At 36.4% G+C, this 16372-nt stretch overlaps 2 protein-coding genes across 6 annotated transcripts; both read left to right on the top strand.

Annotated features, from left to right (window-relative positions):
- Positions 1–563: 563 nt before the first annotated feature.
- On the top strand, positions 564–14276 carry LOC122308503 (probable magnesium transporter NIPA8). Of its 5 annotated transcripts, none has more exons than XM_043121864.1 (14): positions 564–970; positions 1665–1823; positions 1899–1986; positions 2107–2168; positions 10484–10569; positions 10675–10748; positions 11626–11728; positions 11840–11968; positions 12064–12163; positions 12296–12415; positions 12919–13009; positions 13087–13156; positions 13659–13755; positions 13847–14276. In XM_043121864.1, exons 2-14 carry the CDS (start codon positions 1731–1733, stop codon positions 14066–14068), a joined length of 1335 nt encoding a protein of 444 aa, XP_042977798.1. In that variant the 5' UTR covers positions 564–970; positions 1665–1730; the 3' UTR covers positions 14069–14276. The 5 variants fall into 5 exon arrangements, with proteins under 5 accessions (XP_042977798.1, XP_042977797.1, XP_042977795.1 ...); XM_043121863.1 differs by having other exon boundaries at positions 564–976; positions 1555–1823; XM_043121861.1 differs by having other exon boundaries at positions 565–976.
- Positions 14277–14954: 678 nt separating this feature from the next.
- LOC122308505 (germin-like protein subfamily 3 member 4) lies at positions 14955–15802 on the top strand. Its single transcript, XM_043121866.1, has one exon. It carries the CDS (start codon positions 14992–14994, stop codon positions 15628–15630), a length of 639 nt encoding a protein of 212 aa, XP_042977800.1. The 5' UTR covers positions 14955–14991; the 3' UTR covers positions 15631–15802.
- Positions 15803–16372: the final 570 nt, after the last annotated feature.

Genomic DNA, 16372 nt, shown 5'->3' with positions numbered 1-16372 from the left:
TTTTGATGATAGAAAGACTTTAATAATTAAAGCTGAAACATGGAAAGTAAAAAGTCGAAATTAAAAGCACCACTTTATATGAGTTATTATATATATGTGCCCGGTATCCAAATCAATGAAATTAATCAGTCAAAAATGAAAAAATTAAGCTGTTGATGAAAATGAATGAACAGTGGAAAATTGGTACCTCGAAGCTAATAGTCACAAGGCCTTGGAACCAATTTTTTATTTTTTATTTTAAAAACATAACCCAAGGTCAAAACGACGGTGATTTAAATTTTGAATTCTCTACACTAACTTATAATAAAAATTTTCATTTTAAAATTATAATAGCCTATTAACAAGTGATTACGACGTCTGAGTTGATTTACAAAATAAGTTGAAATATCAAATATTTCTCAAATTAAATTTTACCTACCAACTATACGAAAGATGCAGTAGAACTTTACAAAAAATAAAACATTATTATCTTTTCTAATAATTGTACATTGCTAATAATCAAACGGATTTACAAACATTAGTTATCTTCGCTAATAATCAAACGAATTTGCAAATGCACACGCCTCCCCGGCGACCACAAATTTGGAAATTGGAATCCTGGTCCCACGACGACCTGAGTCTTAATGCACAGCAGTACGGCGGCATTGGGGTTCGGTAAACGAAGACTGTTCCTGCAAAATTCGAAAGTATCACGTTCTCTCTGCTATTGACTACAGAACCTCCCTTCCTCTCTAATTCGTCTCCTGTCCACGTTCGTGCATACCCGATTACTTTCGGACGAAAGAGCGCATGTACGCATCATTGACATTTTTCTTTGTATTTTAATTAAAATCCCGATTATTGTTCTTCCTCAGCCCCTGTGGATCTGGTGGGACGCTTGAAATATCGGTTCTTCGGGAAAAAAAAAAAAAAAAAAAAAAAAAAATTCAAACCCCTTCTTCTGTTTCCTCCATCGATACGTTTTCTGAAGGTAAAGGTAAAGCTCCGAAACTCCTCCTTACCGTTTCTTTTTCTTTCCTTCTTAAGATTTTTCTGGGTATTTCTAATATACAAAAATAGTTTCTTTCTTTGTTTTACTGTGGTTTATTCGTTTGATGCCCCCTTGAATCGATGTGCTATATCCTGACATGATTGATCTGGATTGAGCTGTCCTTTGTTTCTTGCTTTCTACCATTGGTGCTACTATAGGATCTCATCTCAATTAGCAAACTATTTTGGTTCCTCTTTTCTCTCCTTTTGTTTCCATAATCATCAATCCAATAATTTCAAGTCTTTTTCTCCTTAAATTTCTTTCGTGTAACCATCTCACCTCAATATTACTGCTGCCGTCTAATCTGTGGTCACATCTTTGGGATAACTGCGGCTGTGGCTCTAGCTTTCAATCATACGGCTGCATCTTGATTCCATTTAATGTTAATTGATATGGGATGAGGATTATGTGGGATTATTTCTAGCAATCGTTGTGCAATCTTTGGAAACGTCCTAATTTTTTTCAGAAATACATAATCCTGTTCTGGCAAAATCACCCGCAATATCATTGCAATTCATATCCAGATGCTAGCTTATAAAAGAACTCTGTGGCCTAATCAATTCGTGCGTGACTAAGCATCAGCTTTTTAGCATTTCTTTCACTCGAATGTGATGATGGTTCATATTCACTAAAGGGAAGCTGCTGATTCGGTTTTGTACTGCTTGTGGGATCTCCTTCACGGCTTCACAACTTTTAAACCATGGGGGAGTGGATCATTGGAGCCTTCATTAACCTCTTTGGAAGCATTGCTATCAACTTTGGAACCAACCTTCTTAAATTAGGTCATAACGAGGTAAGGATTTTCCACCATTGTATTATTCTTTGCACTATGTTGTAACCTATTGATTGTCTGAGTATATACTTGTAGAGAGAGAGGCATTCTGTGCTAGAAAGTGATGGAACAAGCGGAAAGCTGCCTTTGAAGCCTATTATATACTTTCACACTTGGAGAGTTGGTAAAATCTAGTGTCAATCCTCTTAATTCTGTATGGTTTTTTTTTTTTTTTTTTTTTTTTTTTTTTTTTTTTTTTTCTGTGCTTTCAGTATGAAAAGATACAGAAATTCTTATTTTGCAGGAATTTTATTTTTCCTTCTTGGAAATTGCCTTAATTTCATTTCCTTTGGATATGCCGCTCAGGTCAGTACTGATTATATATTTTTCTCTGCCTCTCTTTTCTCTCTTCTCTCCTCTCTCAATGGCTATTTCTGGTGATTTTCATTAGAGATAACTCTTCTCTCCTCCTTTCTCTCTTCCAGAAAGAGTGTCATTATTAGTGTCCTGGTTTGTGTTTACGTTATGGGACTTGCGAAAAATTGGTGGTAGTTTTGAATCCGTTTGAGTTCTTGGTGGAGGTTGCTTATGCTTTATGCATCAACGAGAGTAGGAAGGTGGTGAAGGATGCGTACTTTGGTCGAACTAGTGTGGGAGGTTTGCAGCTATGGTGGAAGACTGTGCCCAATCGACGAGAAGAAAGGAGTTTGTCAAAACCCACGCATAGAAACAAAGCCTTCATCGTGCCATGATGCTCTAATGGATATGATCGCTATATGGCACTGGAAGAATATGATTGTGGTATATTGCATGTGTACTTGGGGCCTTGCCTATTTATGAGGACCAATAAATTTTTCTTACTTATCAAAAAAAGAATATGATGGTGGAGGGAGGCATGGATTCATTGTTAATTTGTTATATTGGAAGAGTTGGAGAGGAGGGTGCAATATCCTGAATTATGTATACGAATGTGGTGAATGGGAGCCACATTACTTGTATGGGAGAAGTTCAACCCCTTTATAATTATTATGAGGTGCCCTAGTTGTAACTTTGACTAGTCTTTTTGAAGCATAGGGCTGGACGTGGCTTGAACTTTTTTTGGGGCATTACAAATGGTTTCAAAGTTAGATCCAACCCGAAATGTGGGGCTTGAGCGGTCCTTCTACATGGGCTGTTTGACAAGTATGTTTGGGATTTAAGGGGGTGATTGTAATACCCCGGTTTGTGTGTAGATGGATGGTGAATGCAATCCCAAATTGCTTGGGAGGGAGAAGTTCAAACCTTTTATAATGATTCCAATGTACTCTAATTGTAAACTTGACTAGTCCTTCTGGAGTATAGCCTAAATGTGGCTGAGCCTTTCTTGAGCCATTAAAGAGTGGCTGGAAAAGCTTTGTTGAGGAGCTGCATAAAGTCTCCGTTCTAGTATTGGGCATGAATGTCAAATTGGTTTTAGCATCAGGCACAAATTTGGCAACCAGCTTGCATGCCATCAATAATAAAGGTGATAAAGGTGTTTTGGAAATCTTGGGCTATGGATAAGAAAGTTGGTGGTTGCCTAACAGGGGCAAACCTGTTAATGAAGTGCTAACATTGGTTGGATTGGGACAACTCTAAGTGACCCAAAATCATAGAAGGGGATAAATGGGTAGTAACGTGAGGGAAATATCCATCGAGTATACACACTAGCCAATGTTGCGGAAGTTTGACCCTCCTATTGTTCACAAACCAAAGTTCATGCAATAAATGTAACACCCCATTCCCGTAGGATAGAGACGTTACTAACATACATGATATAATGCCTGGTAAAGAGACTCAATATTCTGAAATACCTCATTTATTGAAAAAAAAAAACTTAATTGAAAAGAACATAAATAGTCTTTGGAACTTGAAACTGAAAATAAGGTAAAACATAAGCCAGTCTTAAACAAGATTAGTTATTGAAATGACATAAAAGAAAGCTAATCATTGTGTAATTGACACTTATTCCTCTCTAAGTCTTTATACTAGAACTACTCTTGGCCATCCAGCTCCGCGTCATCATAATCACCATTTGTGGCAATAAAACATAGAAGAAAAACAGAAAGACAAACAACAACAAAAATGAGTCGAATACTCAGTAAATAGCACATCATAACATAAAATATTATTTAGCTTAGCATAAACTTAATTTTTAAAGCCTCTTCATAACTTACATATAACATTCATAGATTCTCATAATTATAACTTAATTTAATACATGCATATATCGTCACAATTTACATAGCATGTCTATATACCATTAACATGAGTAGAAAAATACATAATCATGGCAAACATGTAACGTGAATGCATGAATAATTTGTTTATCTTGATTTTAATGTATCATATGGTGAATCATGCTTGAGTCTATGGCACCCTATAACTTATCATGTAGTGAAACACGCTTGAGTTCATGTTTCACTTAACTTTGAATAATTTGTTTATCTTGATTTTAATGTATCATATGGTGAAACACGCTTGAATCCGTGTTTTACTTAACTTGCATAACATTGAGTGAAACACGCTTGAGTTTGTGTTTCACTTAACTTGCATGGCCTAGAGTAAAACACGCTTGAGTCCATGTTTCACTTATCTTGCATAACATGGAGTGAAATACGCTTGGGTCCGTGTTTTACTTAACTTGCGTAACATGGAGTAAAACATGCTTGAGTCCGTGTTTTACTTAACTTGCATGACATGGAGTGAGACACGCTTGAGTCCGTGTTTCACTTAACTTGTGGTAACCACGCTTGAGTCCATGGTACTGTCTTAGCATAACTTGTGGTAAACACGCTTGGGTCCGTGTTACCTTAAAATGTTTATCTTTCTTAATGCATGAGAACTTTCTTGGACTTCATGGACTTTTCTAGCATGACATATTCTTGTACATGACATATTCTTGTACATGATATGGCATAATATGATATATTCTTGTACATGGTATAGCATAACATGACATGGCCTAACATGATTTAAACATTTTATGACATTTCATGGCATACATGATCTAGTACTACATGAACATGGCATACATGACTTGAATACTACGTGAACATTACATGGCATATGTGTTACTCCTTTTGATATATAAAATATTTTACTTATCAGAAAAGAAAAAAACATTACATGGCATACATGACTTTTTAATAATATTTAATTCATCAAGCAACAAAACCATACATACAAGTATCATGTTATAATCCATCAAAGATCATGAAAGGAATCTAACCTTGACTTGGCTCTTAGCATAGCATATATAACCATCATAAGCACATCGTATTTTCATACATAACAATAATATTTACAATACACATGCATATATATGATCATACTATTTACCTCTTAGCACTGTTTCCTGATTTTCAACTTGTAGCGCGTTACCTATACGAGATGCTAATTGTCACTAATATTTCTAGGAAAATATATCATAGCATTCTAAGTACTAAGAATCATGCCATAAATTAATTCAACAATTATTCAGCCATACTAAAATAATAAATATATAATATTATTTAAAACTCATAAAATATTCCTTGGTTTTTATATTTAAAAATATAACATAATAATTTACACAATCCGATCTGACCAGTCAATGAGAAAATTGATTAAAAATAATAGGTTCCATAGTATTCATTAAAATATAGTTTAAGACATACTTTAAATCCTTAAATATACTCTAATAAAAGTAAATTGTAAAACTTGGTCTGATCTGCAAGTCAGCCCCAGTCCCAACTAAAGAAAATAATCCAAAGTTACTAAAATAGTTTCAGTACACAAAGAATCAGCCCACTTAAAATCTAACAGTTTTTTAAAAGAAAAGTTGAGTCCAATACATGGTATGGCCCACTGGGCATTTTGTAAAATAAAAAGGCTCTAGGCCGAATGGGCCCCAAGGCCCAAAGGCCTGTTTTAGCTTCAGATGATTGAAGCCCTGTGTGTGGAAAACACATGGGCAGAAACTGAAAACAGAGGCTCCTGAGAGGAGCCTTGTGTGACAGAAAAACAACTCACCGAGGGAAGGGACCAGCTGCGACGAAGACACTGGTGGCTGGGTGTGACCGGCGACGTAATGGGTCTTCTCTGGGTAGGGTGATGCAACAAAGTGAGAGAAAGGAAGGAGTTAGAGTGAGATATGCTGAAACTGAAAAGAAGCAGAGAGGGAGGAGAGTGAGTGCGATGGCAGTGGCTTACCGGAGGAAGTGGGTTTGTTGGAGATGAACTGGCCGGTGAGTTCTGTGGCTAATGGTGGTTCTCTGGCGTCCTGGGGGTGGTTGGCTGAGGGTGCAGGAAAGTAAGCCTATGCGTGAGTTTTCTCCATCCCGTGTAAACTAGATTTATTTATTTTCTTTTTGTGTGATGAACCAGAGTGTAACGTGGGATTTTATGAAGGAAAGAGTTTCTTATTTACGTGGGTCTGCAGGAGATTAGATAGGGTCTGGTTTGAGTGTTGGTTCTAATATAGGAATCTTTTTTTTTGTTTTAAAATTGAAACTCATCCGATAACAACAGAGGAACCAAGATAAGGGGAAACTACCTTATGAGCTAAAAACTCTATTTAATCTGGTCTGTTATCCCATTTGAAAAAAAAAAAATAATAAGAAACCGATAAAAAAAGAAGAAGTAAATAATAAAATGAAATAAATAAAATAATAAACATAATAATTATATATAAATAAATAAATAAATAAATAAATAAATAAATACTAACTAAATTAATCTTAAGTCCTATTCTAGGTTCGTATGTTACAAGAAAGGATGGTGACGGTGTTTTGGAAGCCAACATAGTAGAAAGGGAAGGGAACAATGTTCTAAAAGTTTGCAAAATTGGTTGATGGAAATGAAAGGAGTTGTAATCTGTTTTTTTTTTTTTTTAATTTTTTTTTTAATAAGTAAGGAGTTGTAATCTGTTCATTGAGGCTGGTGGATTCGAGCTTGGATACAACAAACCGGTGCAACAAATGATGAAGGAGCCAATAGGTTATGCTAAAAGAAAGAACAATAGGTCTAAGAGAGAGATATGGGCTTAAACCCAATAAGCTCGAGAAAGGAAAACATAAAACTGGACTTGGCCCAACAACAAACACTACCAGGTCGACCTCTAAGTGGTAGGTTAAATGGTATTTTGGGTCTTCGATTTTTGAAACAGGTTCTACATCAGGTCTTCTCGCAATGATGCTGACAGTAGCACTGCCTCAGTCATGGGTGACATAGAAAGGATTGGTAATTCGCCTCCTGCTAGAGTATCATCATTAGTACCTTTGCCAAAGATGGAGAAAATTGAGGTAATGATACTTAGACTTATTTCAAGTTGTCAAGCACCCCAAGCCTATTATACTCTGCTCTCGAATATGAAACCCACTTTAGAGAGCTTTGAGCTTTTGAAGAATTGGTTGTATACACACCAAATTACTCTTGGGGGGTGTGGGCTTTCGGAGGAGGTCACGAGTGGGATGTAGGGGGACATTGGTGATGTGACATTGGCTTTTGATCATGTTGTGAAGAGGATAGATGGTTCTATATTTAACAACTGTTAGTGACAAGACCAAAGGCTTTGGGTGGTCATTGGTGACTAGAGGAGGGGAACATATTTCTCATGGGGTCATGGTGGACCCAAGTAATGTTATTAAGTGGAGCCAGCAAGGTGGAGATGCAAATGTAGGGGAGGATCATATCTGTCTAAATTCTTTGTCCTAAAAATGAAAATACAACTTAGATATGTCATTAGCATGGGAATAACCAAAGCTTTGAAGATAGAGAAAGCTCTTTGGAAGATCTCAAAAGATTCTTTTGGCAATACTTTATTCTTAGGTCATTGATTTCAATGGTGCTAACTTTCATGATTTTCTTGTTTCTCTATCAAGCACCTAACTCTATCTAGGTGTTTCTTCTTGTATGCCTCTTGTGTCTTTAGGCTACGCTCATTCATTTGATTTAATAAAATTTTATTTTATCTTTGAAAGAAATGTCATTGGAATGGGTATTACAAAAAGTGAAGGAGATTCAAAATTGTGTGGGGATATTGTGTGAGGGACTGGAAGTTCAATTTGTGGATGCGTTTACTCATTGCCATTGAGGCGAGATCTTCCCATCTAGGGGTAGACTCTCTAACCAAATTGAGCAAGGAATGGAGTACTTGGTCTATTTATTACATTGCAAGAGAGGGAAGTTAAAGTCATGGTAGAACTAGGGGGAGGGTTGTGTTGGATATCTTATGATAGCCAAGATTCTAATTTGAAATGTTACAATGCATTGGAAGGTAGATATTGTTTGTTTGTAGGAAACAAAGCTAGAAATGATCTCTAGAAGCAATATTTGGAGTTTATGGGGTGCCATCATTTGGTGTGAACCTATTTAGTATTTCCCATCCAAAGGGGCAGCTGGTGGAGTTTTGCTATGTGGGATAAGAGTGGTGGAGAAATTGGCAATGTGTGAATTCGGAGGTGTGAAAGAGGATAAAGCACTTTCTGAACTATAGCAATTAAGAATTCATCCTCAAAACTGGAAAGGGTTAATTTAATGTGAGGGTTATCATGGAGCGAGGGAGATAACTGCACAAAATTTTGCATCGAGTGGCTAACTTGCATAGGAGGAACAATGCTATTTAGATGCTTATAGTTGATGGTGTAGTATCCTTGGATCAATAGGTGAGATCAAGGATCATATTGTTCTCCTATTCCAAATGGAGGCTTGGGGATATGCAATTTGCGAACGTTCAATAAAGCTTTATTGGGTAAATGGTTATGGAAGTACCACTTAGAGGGGAACACACTATGGAAGGAGATTATTGATTCTAGACATGAGAGTGCATGGGGAGGCTGGTGCTCCAAGGAAGTAAGGGGGAGACATGGTGTGGGCTTATGGAAATTTATTAGGGGGGGTTGGTAGGCTCCGAAAGTCACATACGATTGGTGGTGGGAGATGGTTCCAAAATCAGGTTTTGGCATGATGTCTGGTGTGGAGAGTGTGCTTTATACAGAGCATTTCCAGCACTCTATAGTATCGCAGCTAACAGAGTGGCCTCTGTTGCAGATATGAGAGTATTCTCCCATAGATCTTATCAGGGGAATATTCATGATTGGGAATTGCAGGCTGTGTCTAATTTCTTCAGGTTGCTCTATTCCATGGGAAATAATACGGCTCAAGAGGATAGGTTGCAATGGAGGGCTAATGGTAGTAAAAAATGTACAGTTAGGACCTACTACAAGATTTTGTCAACCCAAGGCCATGTATCATTTCCATGAAAGAAGATTTGGAGATCACGGGAACCTACTAAGGTAGCTTTTTTTTTTTGTATGGACTGCTGCTCTTGGAAGATCTTGAATACGGACAATCTGAGAAAGAGGGGAATCATAGTGATGGATTGGTGCTGTTTGTGCAAAAAAAGGGAGAATCTATAGATCACTTGCTATTGCATTGTGAGGTCATGAGGGGGTTATGGAATGAAATTTTTAGAAGAATGGATATTGCTTGGGTAATGCCTCCGTGGGTGGTGGATTTATGGCTTGTTGGAAGGAGCTTCAAGGCTGTCCTCAAGTGGCGGCAGTGTGGAAGATGATTCCGTTGTGTATCACGTGGTGCACATGGTTAGAGAGGAATGAGAGGTGCTTTAGAGATGAAGGTTTCCTGAGTGATAAGAAGTGTGGCTTAGTGACGCAACAGCATGCCTGGATGGATTTACTCTGGCGTTCTTTCAATCTTGTTGGGATGTGTTAAAAGATGATATCATGAAGGTATTTCCAGAGTTTTTTTTTTCAAACTATGCTTTTGAAAAAACCTTAAGTGCCACTTTTATAGCACTCATTCCTAAATCAATCGGGGATATGGATGTTAAAGGTTATCGTCCTCTCAAAGTTGTTGCTAATCTGCTGAGTGCAGTAATGAAGAAGATTATGTTGAAGCTCTAGAATGCGTATGTTAGAGGTAGACAAATACTAGAGTCGTTCCTTATTGTCAATGAATGCCTGGATAGTAGGCCTAAACTAGGGGTGCCTTGCAAGCTATATATGGAGTAGGCCTACAATCATGTTAATTGGGACTTCCTGCATTATCTGCCTGCGAGATGTGAATTTGGGGAGAAATGGCACTCTTGGATAGTGCATTGTATCTTCACAGTCCATTTTTCTATCTCGGTGAATGACACCCCAGCAGATTTCTGTAGTAGCTTTTGTAGGTCGAGACAAGGTGATCCCATTATCTATAAGGTTGGTAGACGTTCTTGCAAATTGGAGATACTGATATGGCAGTCCCAAACCACGGCAGTAAGAAAGATGGCTCCCATGAATGGACAATGAATAAACTTCAAAGTTTTTTCTTCAATACTTTATTGCTTTGGGAAATTGTTATAGATTTTCATGGACTAAGCTTCTGTGATTTCCTTGTATTTGCTTCTATTTCTTAATTTGGTGCTTTCCCTTGTGTACGCTCCATGTGCTTATAAAAAATTTTCATGGGCTATTCTTATTGTTCTTGTCAATAAAATTTTTGACTACCCATAAAAAATCCTCGTCTCATTGTCTTAAAAATTGTAGTGATTTACAAACTACATGAATTGATTTTACTTTTTTTCAGTGACCAGTACATGTTTTGTGAGGTTCAAAAGTATAATTGTGTTTGACAACTAGAATTCTCTATTCTTTCTAATTTTTTCCCTTCTGATGCAGTCTCTTCTTGCGGCCCTGGGATCTATTCAATTTGTGTCCAATATTGCATTTGCTTATTTTGTGCTGAACAAAATGGTCACTGTCAAGTATGTAAAAATCTGAAGTGAGGACTTACTTTCAGAATGAGCACACAGCACGTCGCATTATTATGCTATTTAATCTCGATCTTATTAATGTTGTTCCTTTTACAGTATACTTGTTGCCACTGCTTTTATTGTCCTAGGAAACATTTTTCTCGTTGCCTTTGGCAACCATCAGTCACCTGGTATGTTACTCGCTTTTGAGACATCTGTCTCTTTAATTAATGCATTCTGCCCTATGCCACATATATTTTCTGACCGACATTTTTTTAATTAATTAGTGTCAAGTACTTGAGCATTACTGTTGCAAGATGTGTGTTATACCCAGGAAGCTATGTTATATGATCCAACATTTTGCCCGAAAATTGGTTCGAGCACAAATTAGCTAGTTTAACCCTACCTTAATGGGCCTGATGATCTCTCTCATCTGTACTCAAGTTGATCTACTCAATTTATTTTAATGTTTTTGGGAAGATTATATTTAGTATGCTCATCAAGAACCCAAAACGTCCCTCAAACTAATTGCAAATCTCTACCACATTGAGAGAGAGCCCAAAAAAAAAGGAAAAGTTGAGGTGTATTCATGCTATATTTTAAAACAAGAAACACGTTCTGGCTGATGTTCCATTAGCAAACAATCTATATCTGTCTTAATCGTTAAAGACTATACTGTAATAGTGGTGGCCTAAGCTGTATTAGTTGGAAGTAAACCTTATGTATAACGATGAACTTACTCAATTGATAAATGGCGAATTTTAGATCATAAACTAAAAGTAAAAGCTTATGGTTTTAGATGCAGTGTTATTTATTCGAACAGGAAAAATATGGAAGTTTCCTGCTTCCACTGGTAACTTGACTAAGTTAAGTTTGAATAGATAATGTTATCTTTTTTGTGCTTCTAACCATGGTAAGAAGTAACTGCCATAAATATTCAAGAATGGATAGAAAAGATAGAAAAAGAAGAGGAGGGAAAAAGGAGCGTCGAAGGACATCACACATACATCAGATAGTGTTGGCAGAAAAATAAAGGAATTGAAGTCTGGCTATATTTCTCCATTTCAGTTTATACACCAGAACAGTTGGCGGAGAAATACAGCAACATTTCATTCCTTCTTTACTGTCTGATTTTGATCGTCATTGTTGCCTTACATCACTCCATCTACCGGTGAGCACTTGAGAGCTGACTGCTCCACTGTTGTTATGTATCTTTATTGATTTAATTGATCCAAATGTCACCAAGCATCTACCCTTTTTATGATCAACATGTTGAATACAGGAGAGGAGAGCTTATGCTTACTGTTTCTGGGCATGATCTTAGACCATTTTGGCATATGCTGCTTCCTTTTTCCTATGCTATAGTTTCAGGTGCTGTAGGATCATGCTCAGTATTATTTGCAAAATCTCTGTAAGTCAGTTACCTTGGACATAATCGCCCTTCTGAGACGACTAATAAAATTGTGCAGTTCCTTTTTTTCTAACTCGAATTCTTTCTCTTTTCAGTTCTAATCTGTTACGATTGGCGATGTATAGTGGTTATCAATTACACGGCTGGTTCACGTACTCCATGCTTCTTTTATTTCTTAGTACAGCTGGATTCTGGGTAAAAACTATAACAGCACTCCTTTTTTCCCTCTTTGTTTTCAAAATGTTTTAGTGGGTCAAATTTATTTAGACGTTTGTTGCATCCAACTTCTAGATGAATTCACACACTCTGTTTCTCCAACTAATGCAGATGACAAGGTTAAATGAAGGATTGTCTCTGTTCGATGCAATTCTTATTGTTCCCATGTTTCAGATTGCTTGGACTTTCTTCTCCATTTGTACAGGATTCATATACTTTCAAGAATATCAGGTTCTCTCTGTCTCTCTCTGTCTCTGTCTCTGTCTCTCTCTAAATTAGCTTATGTGCTTGAACAATGAGCCATGCTCAACTTGTGTGTGTGTGTGTGTGTGAAAGTCAGATATTTATGTTTTGTTGATGTTTTTAAAACTTAACATTCTGATTGGTGGTATTCTTGGGAGTGCTCATTATGCCTCATCTTCCTCTCTCCATGAATTGAATTTCATCCTGAGACATCTCTGAAATGACTCCATAGGAAACCTGTTTCCTTGGTTATATATCTTTCATTTGAGAAATTGTAATACCTATTTTTGAATGGCATACTTCATGCATGCTAAATCAGCTTCCATCAGTTTGACTGTGGAGAATGCCCCATTAGATGAGTGATCCATATAGACATAAAGTACCGGCAATTGATGTCTTTGTATGGGCTTTTTTTTTTTTTTTTACTTATCAAAAATAAAAGTTATGATTAAAGATTTATTGCATTCTTTATCATCTGTTCCCCCAAACAGGTATTTGATGCACTAAGGACAACAATGTTCATACTTGGAATGATGTCTGTCTTCATAGGCATTTCTTTGCTGGCACCTGATGAATCAAAAGGTTATATGGTCGTGGTAGTTGTTGATTTTAATCTAGAAAAGTAAAGATGGGGGGACTTAATTCTGAAAATTTAGCAGGTAGTGACGGCAAAGATAATTCATCTTTAGTTTCTGTGGTGTCTTCAAGCATTTCAACAGAAGTGGATAGGTATGATGCTTTATTTGACCTGCAGAAACATTCTGTGAATTGATGGAACCTTTGGTTTTCCAACGATCTATATTTGTTATGGGTTTGAAATAGAGGAGAATGAGAGCATAATGACTTATATAACTGATCTTACCTAATTCAAGGTTGTCAAACTATCATTAAGATACTTTTGCTTTCTTGCATCCATGTTGCAAAAACGTAAAATAGGGACAGTTTGTCTTAAATAATAACACTGAAAAAGTGAAGTCTAACAGTATATGATTCTGTACTCTACTGGTTATCAAAAAAAAAAAAAAAAAAAAAAAAAGGAAGGAGAAAAGAAAAGAAAAGACAAATCTGCACTCTAGTATTTCAATAGTTTCTGTTGTAGTAATGTTTCAATATTGTAACTTATCAAAAAGTAGTGTTTCGTTATTGGATATCCGTTCATTTATTGTGCAAATTTTAGATGTTTTGAACTGTGCTTTTCACTAATGTATGACGTGTATTTATCTGGTTTTAGGCTGGTTGAGCCATCTGAAGATGCACATAGTAAAGACACGAGATCATTTGTGCAAGTAGTGCTGATGAAGATTACAGATATAATAGCCAAGGCAAAGGTGCTGCTAATTGGCATGAACGCATCTTTTTGAATGATTAATATGTGACTTGAGAATTAGCTATTTGACTTTTTATCTCGTGCTCTTGCAGAGTGCTTGTGCATTGTCACTAGGTATTGGGGAAGATTCAATCAATGCATCCGCAGTTCTTGTGATGCCCATGGTGTCATCAAAGATAACGGGCTTTAGAGGAAGTAGGTTTGACCGGGCCAAGATTATGTCCTTAAGAAATTCCGGTTGGACTAAGATCTCGCTGGATGAAGAAGCTGCAAAAATGACCGACAAAAGCGCAGGGTTCTCAGATAACCTGTAATAGGAGTATCAACAAGTCTTGATCTCCGCCAGAAGTTTATTTTTTTTTAACTCTTAATTTGTTTAGGGTCCATTATTATACCACTTATCCAGAATTCCTCGCCTCAAAATTGTGATATGTTGTAGTATTGTATATACTTGTCACATAATTGAAAGAGGAGAGTATTTTTTGTTGGGACGTTGTATCAAAATAAAATTTTTAACCGAAATATCCATGTCTGCATTAGCAATCTAGAATTTACATACCGTTTGACTTTTATTGTGAGCTGAATGTTAAACGAAATATATTTACGAAGTTTAATTCTAATGCAGGATCGTCTTCCTGTTGTTTGGAGTTGGGTAAGCCCCCAATCCTATAATTTTTCCTTATTTCGCAGAAATAAGATAAGGGGTCTTATGGGTATAAGATATTGGCTCCCAAGAACGTCGGGTTGTTAAGTAATATTCTTGTACAACCTATTTACGTTTTATTTACAACTTATCAATAAAATAGTATTTAAAAAAAAAATTCAAACACAACAAATCAAAATCAAAACTAAAATAAATATTTCAAAACGTATTATTTTATTTGAAGATTTAGGAAAATTTTAAAGAAGTAGCTTTAACGAGCTGGCATAGGCATTTTGCTTTCCTTTTTCTTTGGGCAACGTTTTTCCTTTGCTGTAATCGCAAGGAAGACTGAGCCGGTTTAGTAAATATTACCAAAATGATTTTGAAAAGAATGACATGAACTACATGTGGTCCCTCATAGACTTTTTTTCAAGCACAAGGAAAAATAATCTTTCTTTAAAGCAATGTGCTTCTAAGAACATAATCCATTGCAAATCCAGTAGTGAACTCTAAGCCACCTCAAAAGCATTACGTATACATACAAAAATATAAAGACCAAAGAAGTCCGTCTTAACTTCACAACAGCAACCAAACATGAATTCTTCTCTTCCCTTCCACATTGTCTTTTTGTTTTTTATCTGTTTTTGCACCAGAATTTCCGTACAAGATTACGATAACCTTCATGACACTTGCCCAACGTCTACAACAGGAAAACAAACAGTCTTCATCAATGGCTTCACTTGCAAGAATCCAGCCAACGTTAGTGCTTCGGATTTCAAGACCTCAAATCTGAACCAAATCGGCAATACAGACAACTTTTATCATTCCTCAGTGACCATTGTCACTGCTGCAGATTTTCCAGGCCTGAATACACTTGGCCTCTCAATTGCTAGAACTGACCTAGACGTGGATGGTCTGGTTTTGGCCCATTCCCACCCAAGAGCTTCTGAGATGCTATTTGTCAACAAAGGCGTTGTTATTGTCGGATTTATCGACTCTGGAAGCAAACTGTTCCAAAAACTTCTTAAAGAAGGTGATGTATTTGTGTTTCCCCGGGGCCTGCTCCACTTTTGCTTCAATGTTGGATTTGATTTCGCTACTATGTTCTCAGTGTTTAATAGCCAGAATCCAGGGATGGTGAGCATTGCTGATGCCACGTTCGAGCAACTTGATTCAGATTTAAAAGATAAGCTAGTGAGGCGACTAATCCCTCTTCCTGGATCCAAAGGTTAACCGAATTGAAAATGCGACTTTGGTTGAATTTTCGACTCTATACTATACATATATATATATATATATATATATTCAATTTCAAAAATACTATCTTCGTAAGTTTTTGTAAGTTTGTGCTTAGCAAAAAAATAAATCGATCGCTAATATAAGTGTTTGTTGGTACTTGCATGAATTTGGGAGCAATCCGTACTTGTGATTCAATTCTATTACACATGACCCGGTTGTTTGAAACCCCCCCCCTGTATTTAAAAAAAAAAAAAAAAATCTATTACATATGACGTTTGTCGTCTTTTGGATAATAATCAAAATGTCCAATTCAACCAAGTAGACGACATATTACTAGCAGAATAGAGGCCGTGAAACAGATAGTCCCACAAACTTTGTTGGAACGGCTTATTGTTGATTCGAATGATGATAAATTTGTTCCAATATAATAGTATGTGTTTGCACTACAACATAATTGGTTTTTTGAGTCTCAAAAAATCCAAATTTTGTCCCTAAAAGTTTTTGGAGACAAAATTTTTTTATCTTTATTTTGTCTCAGAAAGACCGTTTCAAAAACTTTTTGTAGAGACAAAAATTGATTTTCATCTCAAAAAAGTATTTTTAGGGATAAAATTGGGCGGAACCAGTCGAAACGGTTTGAACATAATTTTTTTTTGAGACAAAAATGTCGTCTCAGAATCAAGTTCGAATGAAAAAATTTCTGTTTGAACTTACACTTTTGTTTGAATAACATGAA

This window comes from Carya illinoinensis, chromosome 4 (assembly GCF_018687715.1).
Source record: "Carya illinoinensis cultivar Pawnee chromosome 4, C.illinoinensisPawnee_v1, whole genome shotgun sequence".
Taxonomy (NCBI): domain Eukaryota; kingdom Viridiplantae; phylum Streptophyta; class Magnoliopsida; order Fagales; family Juglandaceae; genus Carya; species Carya illinoinensis.
The sequence above is the reverse complement of the archived record's forward strand: the minus strand, read 5'-3'. Positions and strand labels throughout refer to the sequence as shown.

What these genes read in the sequence shown, in the direction of transcription:
- LOC122308503 (XM_043121864.1), top strand. Translation starts at nt 1,731, where the DNA reads ATGGGGGAGTGGATCATTGGAGCCTTCATTAACCTCTTTGGAAGCATT. An exon ending in TTAAATTAGGTCATAACGAG is followed by an intron (nt 1,824 to 1,898) that starts GTAAGGATTTTC and finishes ATATACTTGTAG; the next exon opens with AGAGAGAGGCATTCTGTGCT. An exon ending in TTACATCACTCCATCTACCG is followed by an intron (nt 11,729 to 11,839) that starts GTGAGCACTTGA and finishes TGTTGAATACAG; the next exon opens with GAGAGGAGAGCTTATGCTTA.
- LOC122308505 (XM_043121866.1), top strand. Translation starts at nt 14,992, where the DNA reads ATGAATTCTTCTCTTCCCTTCCACATTGTCTTTTTGTTTTTTATCTGT.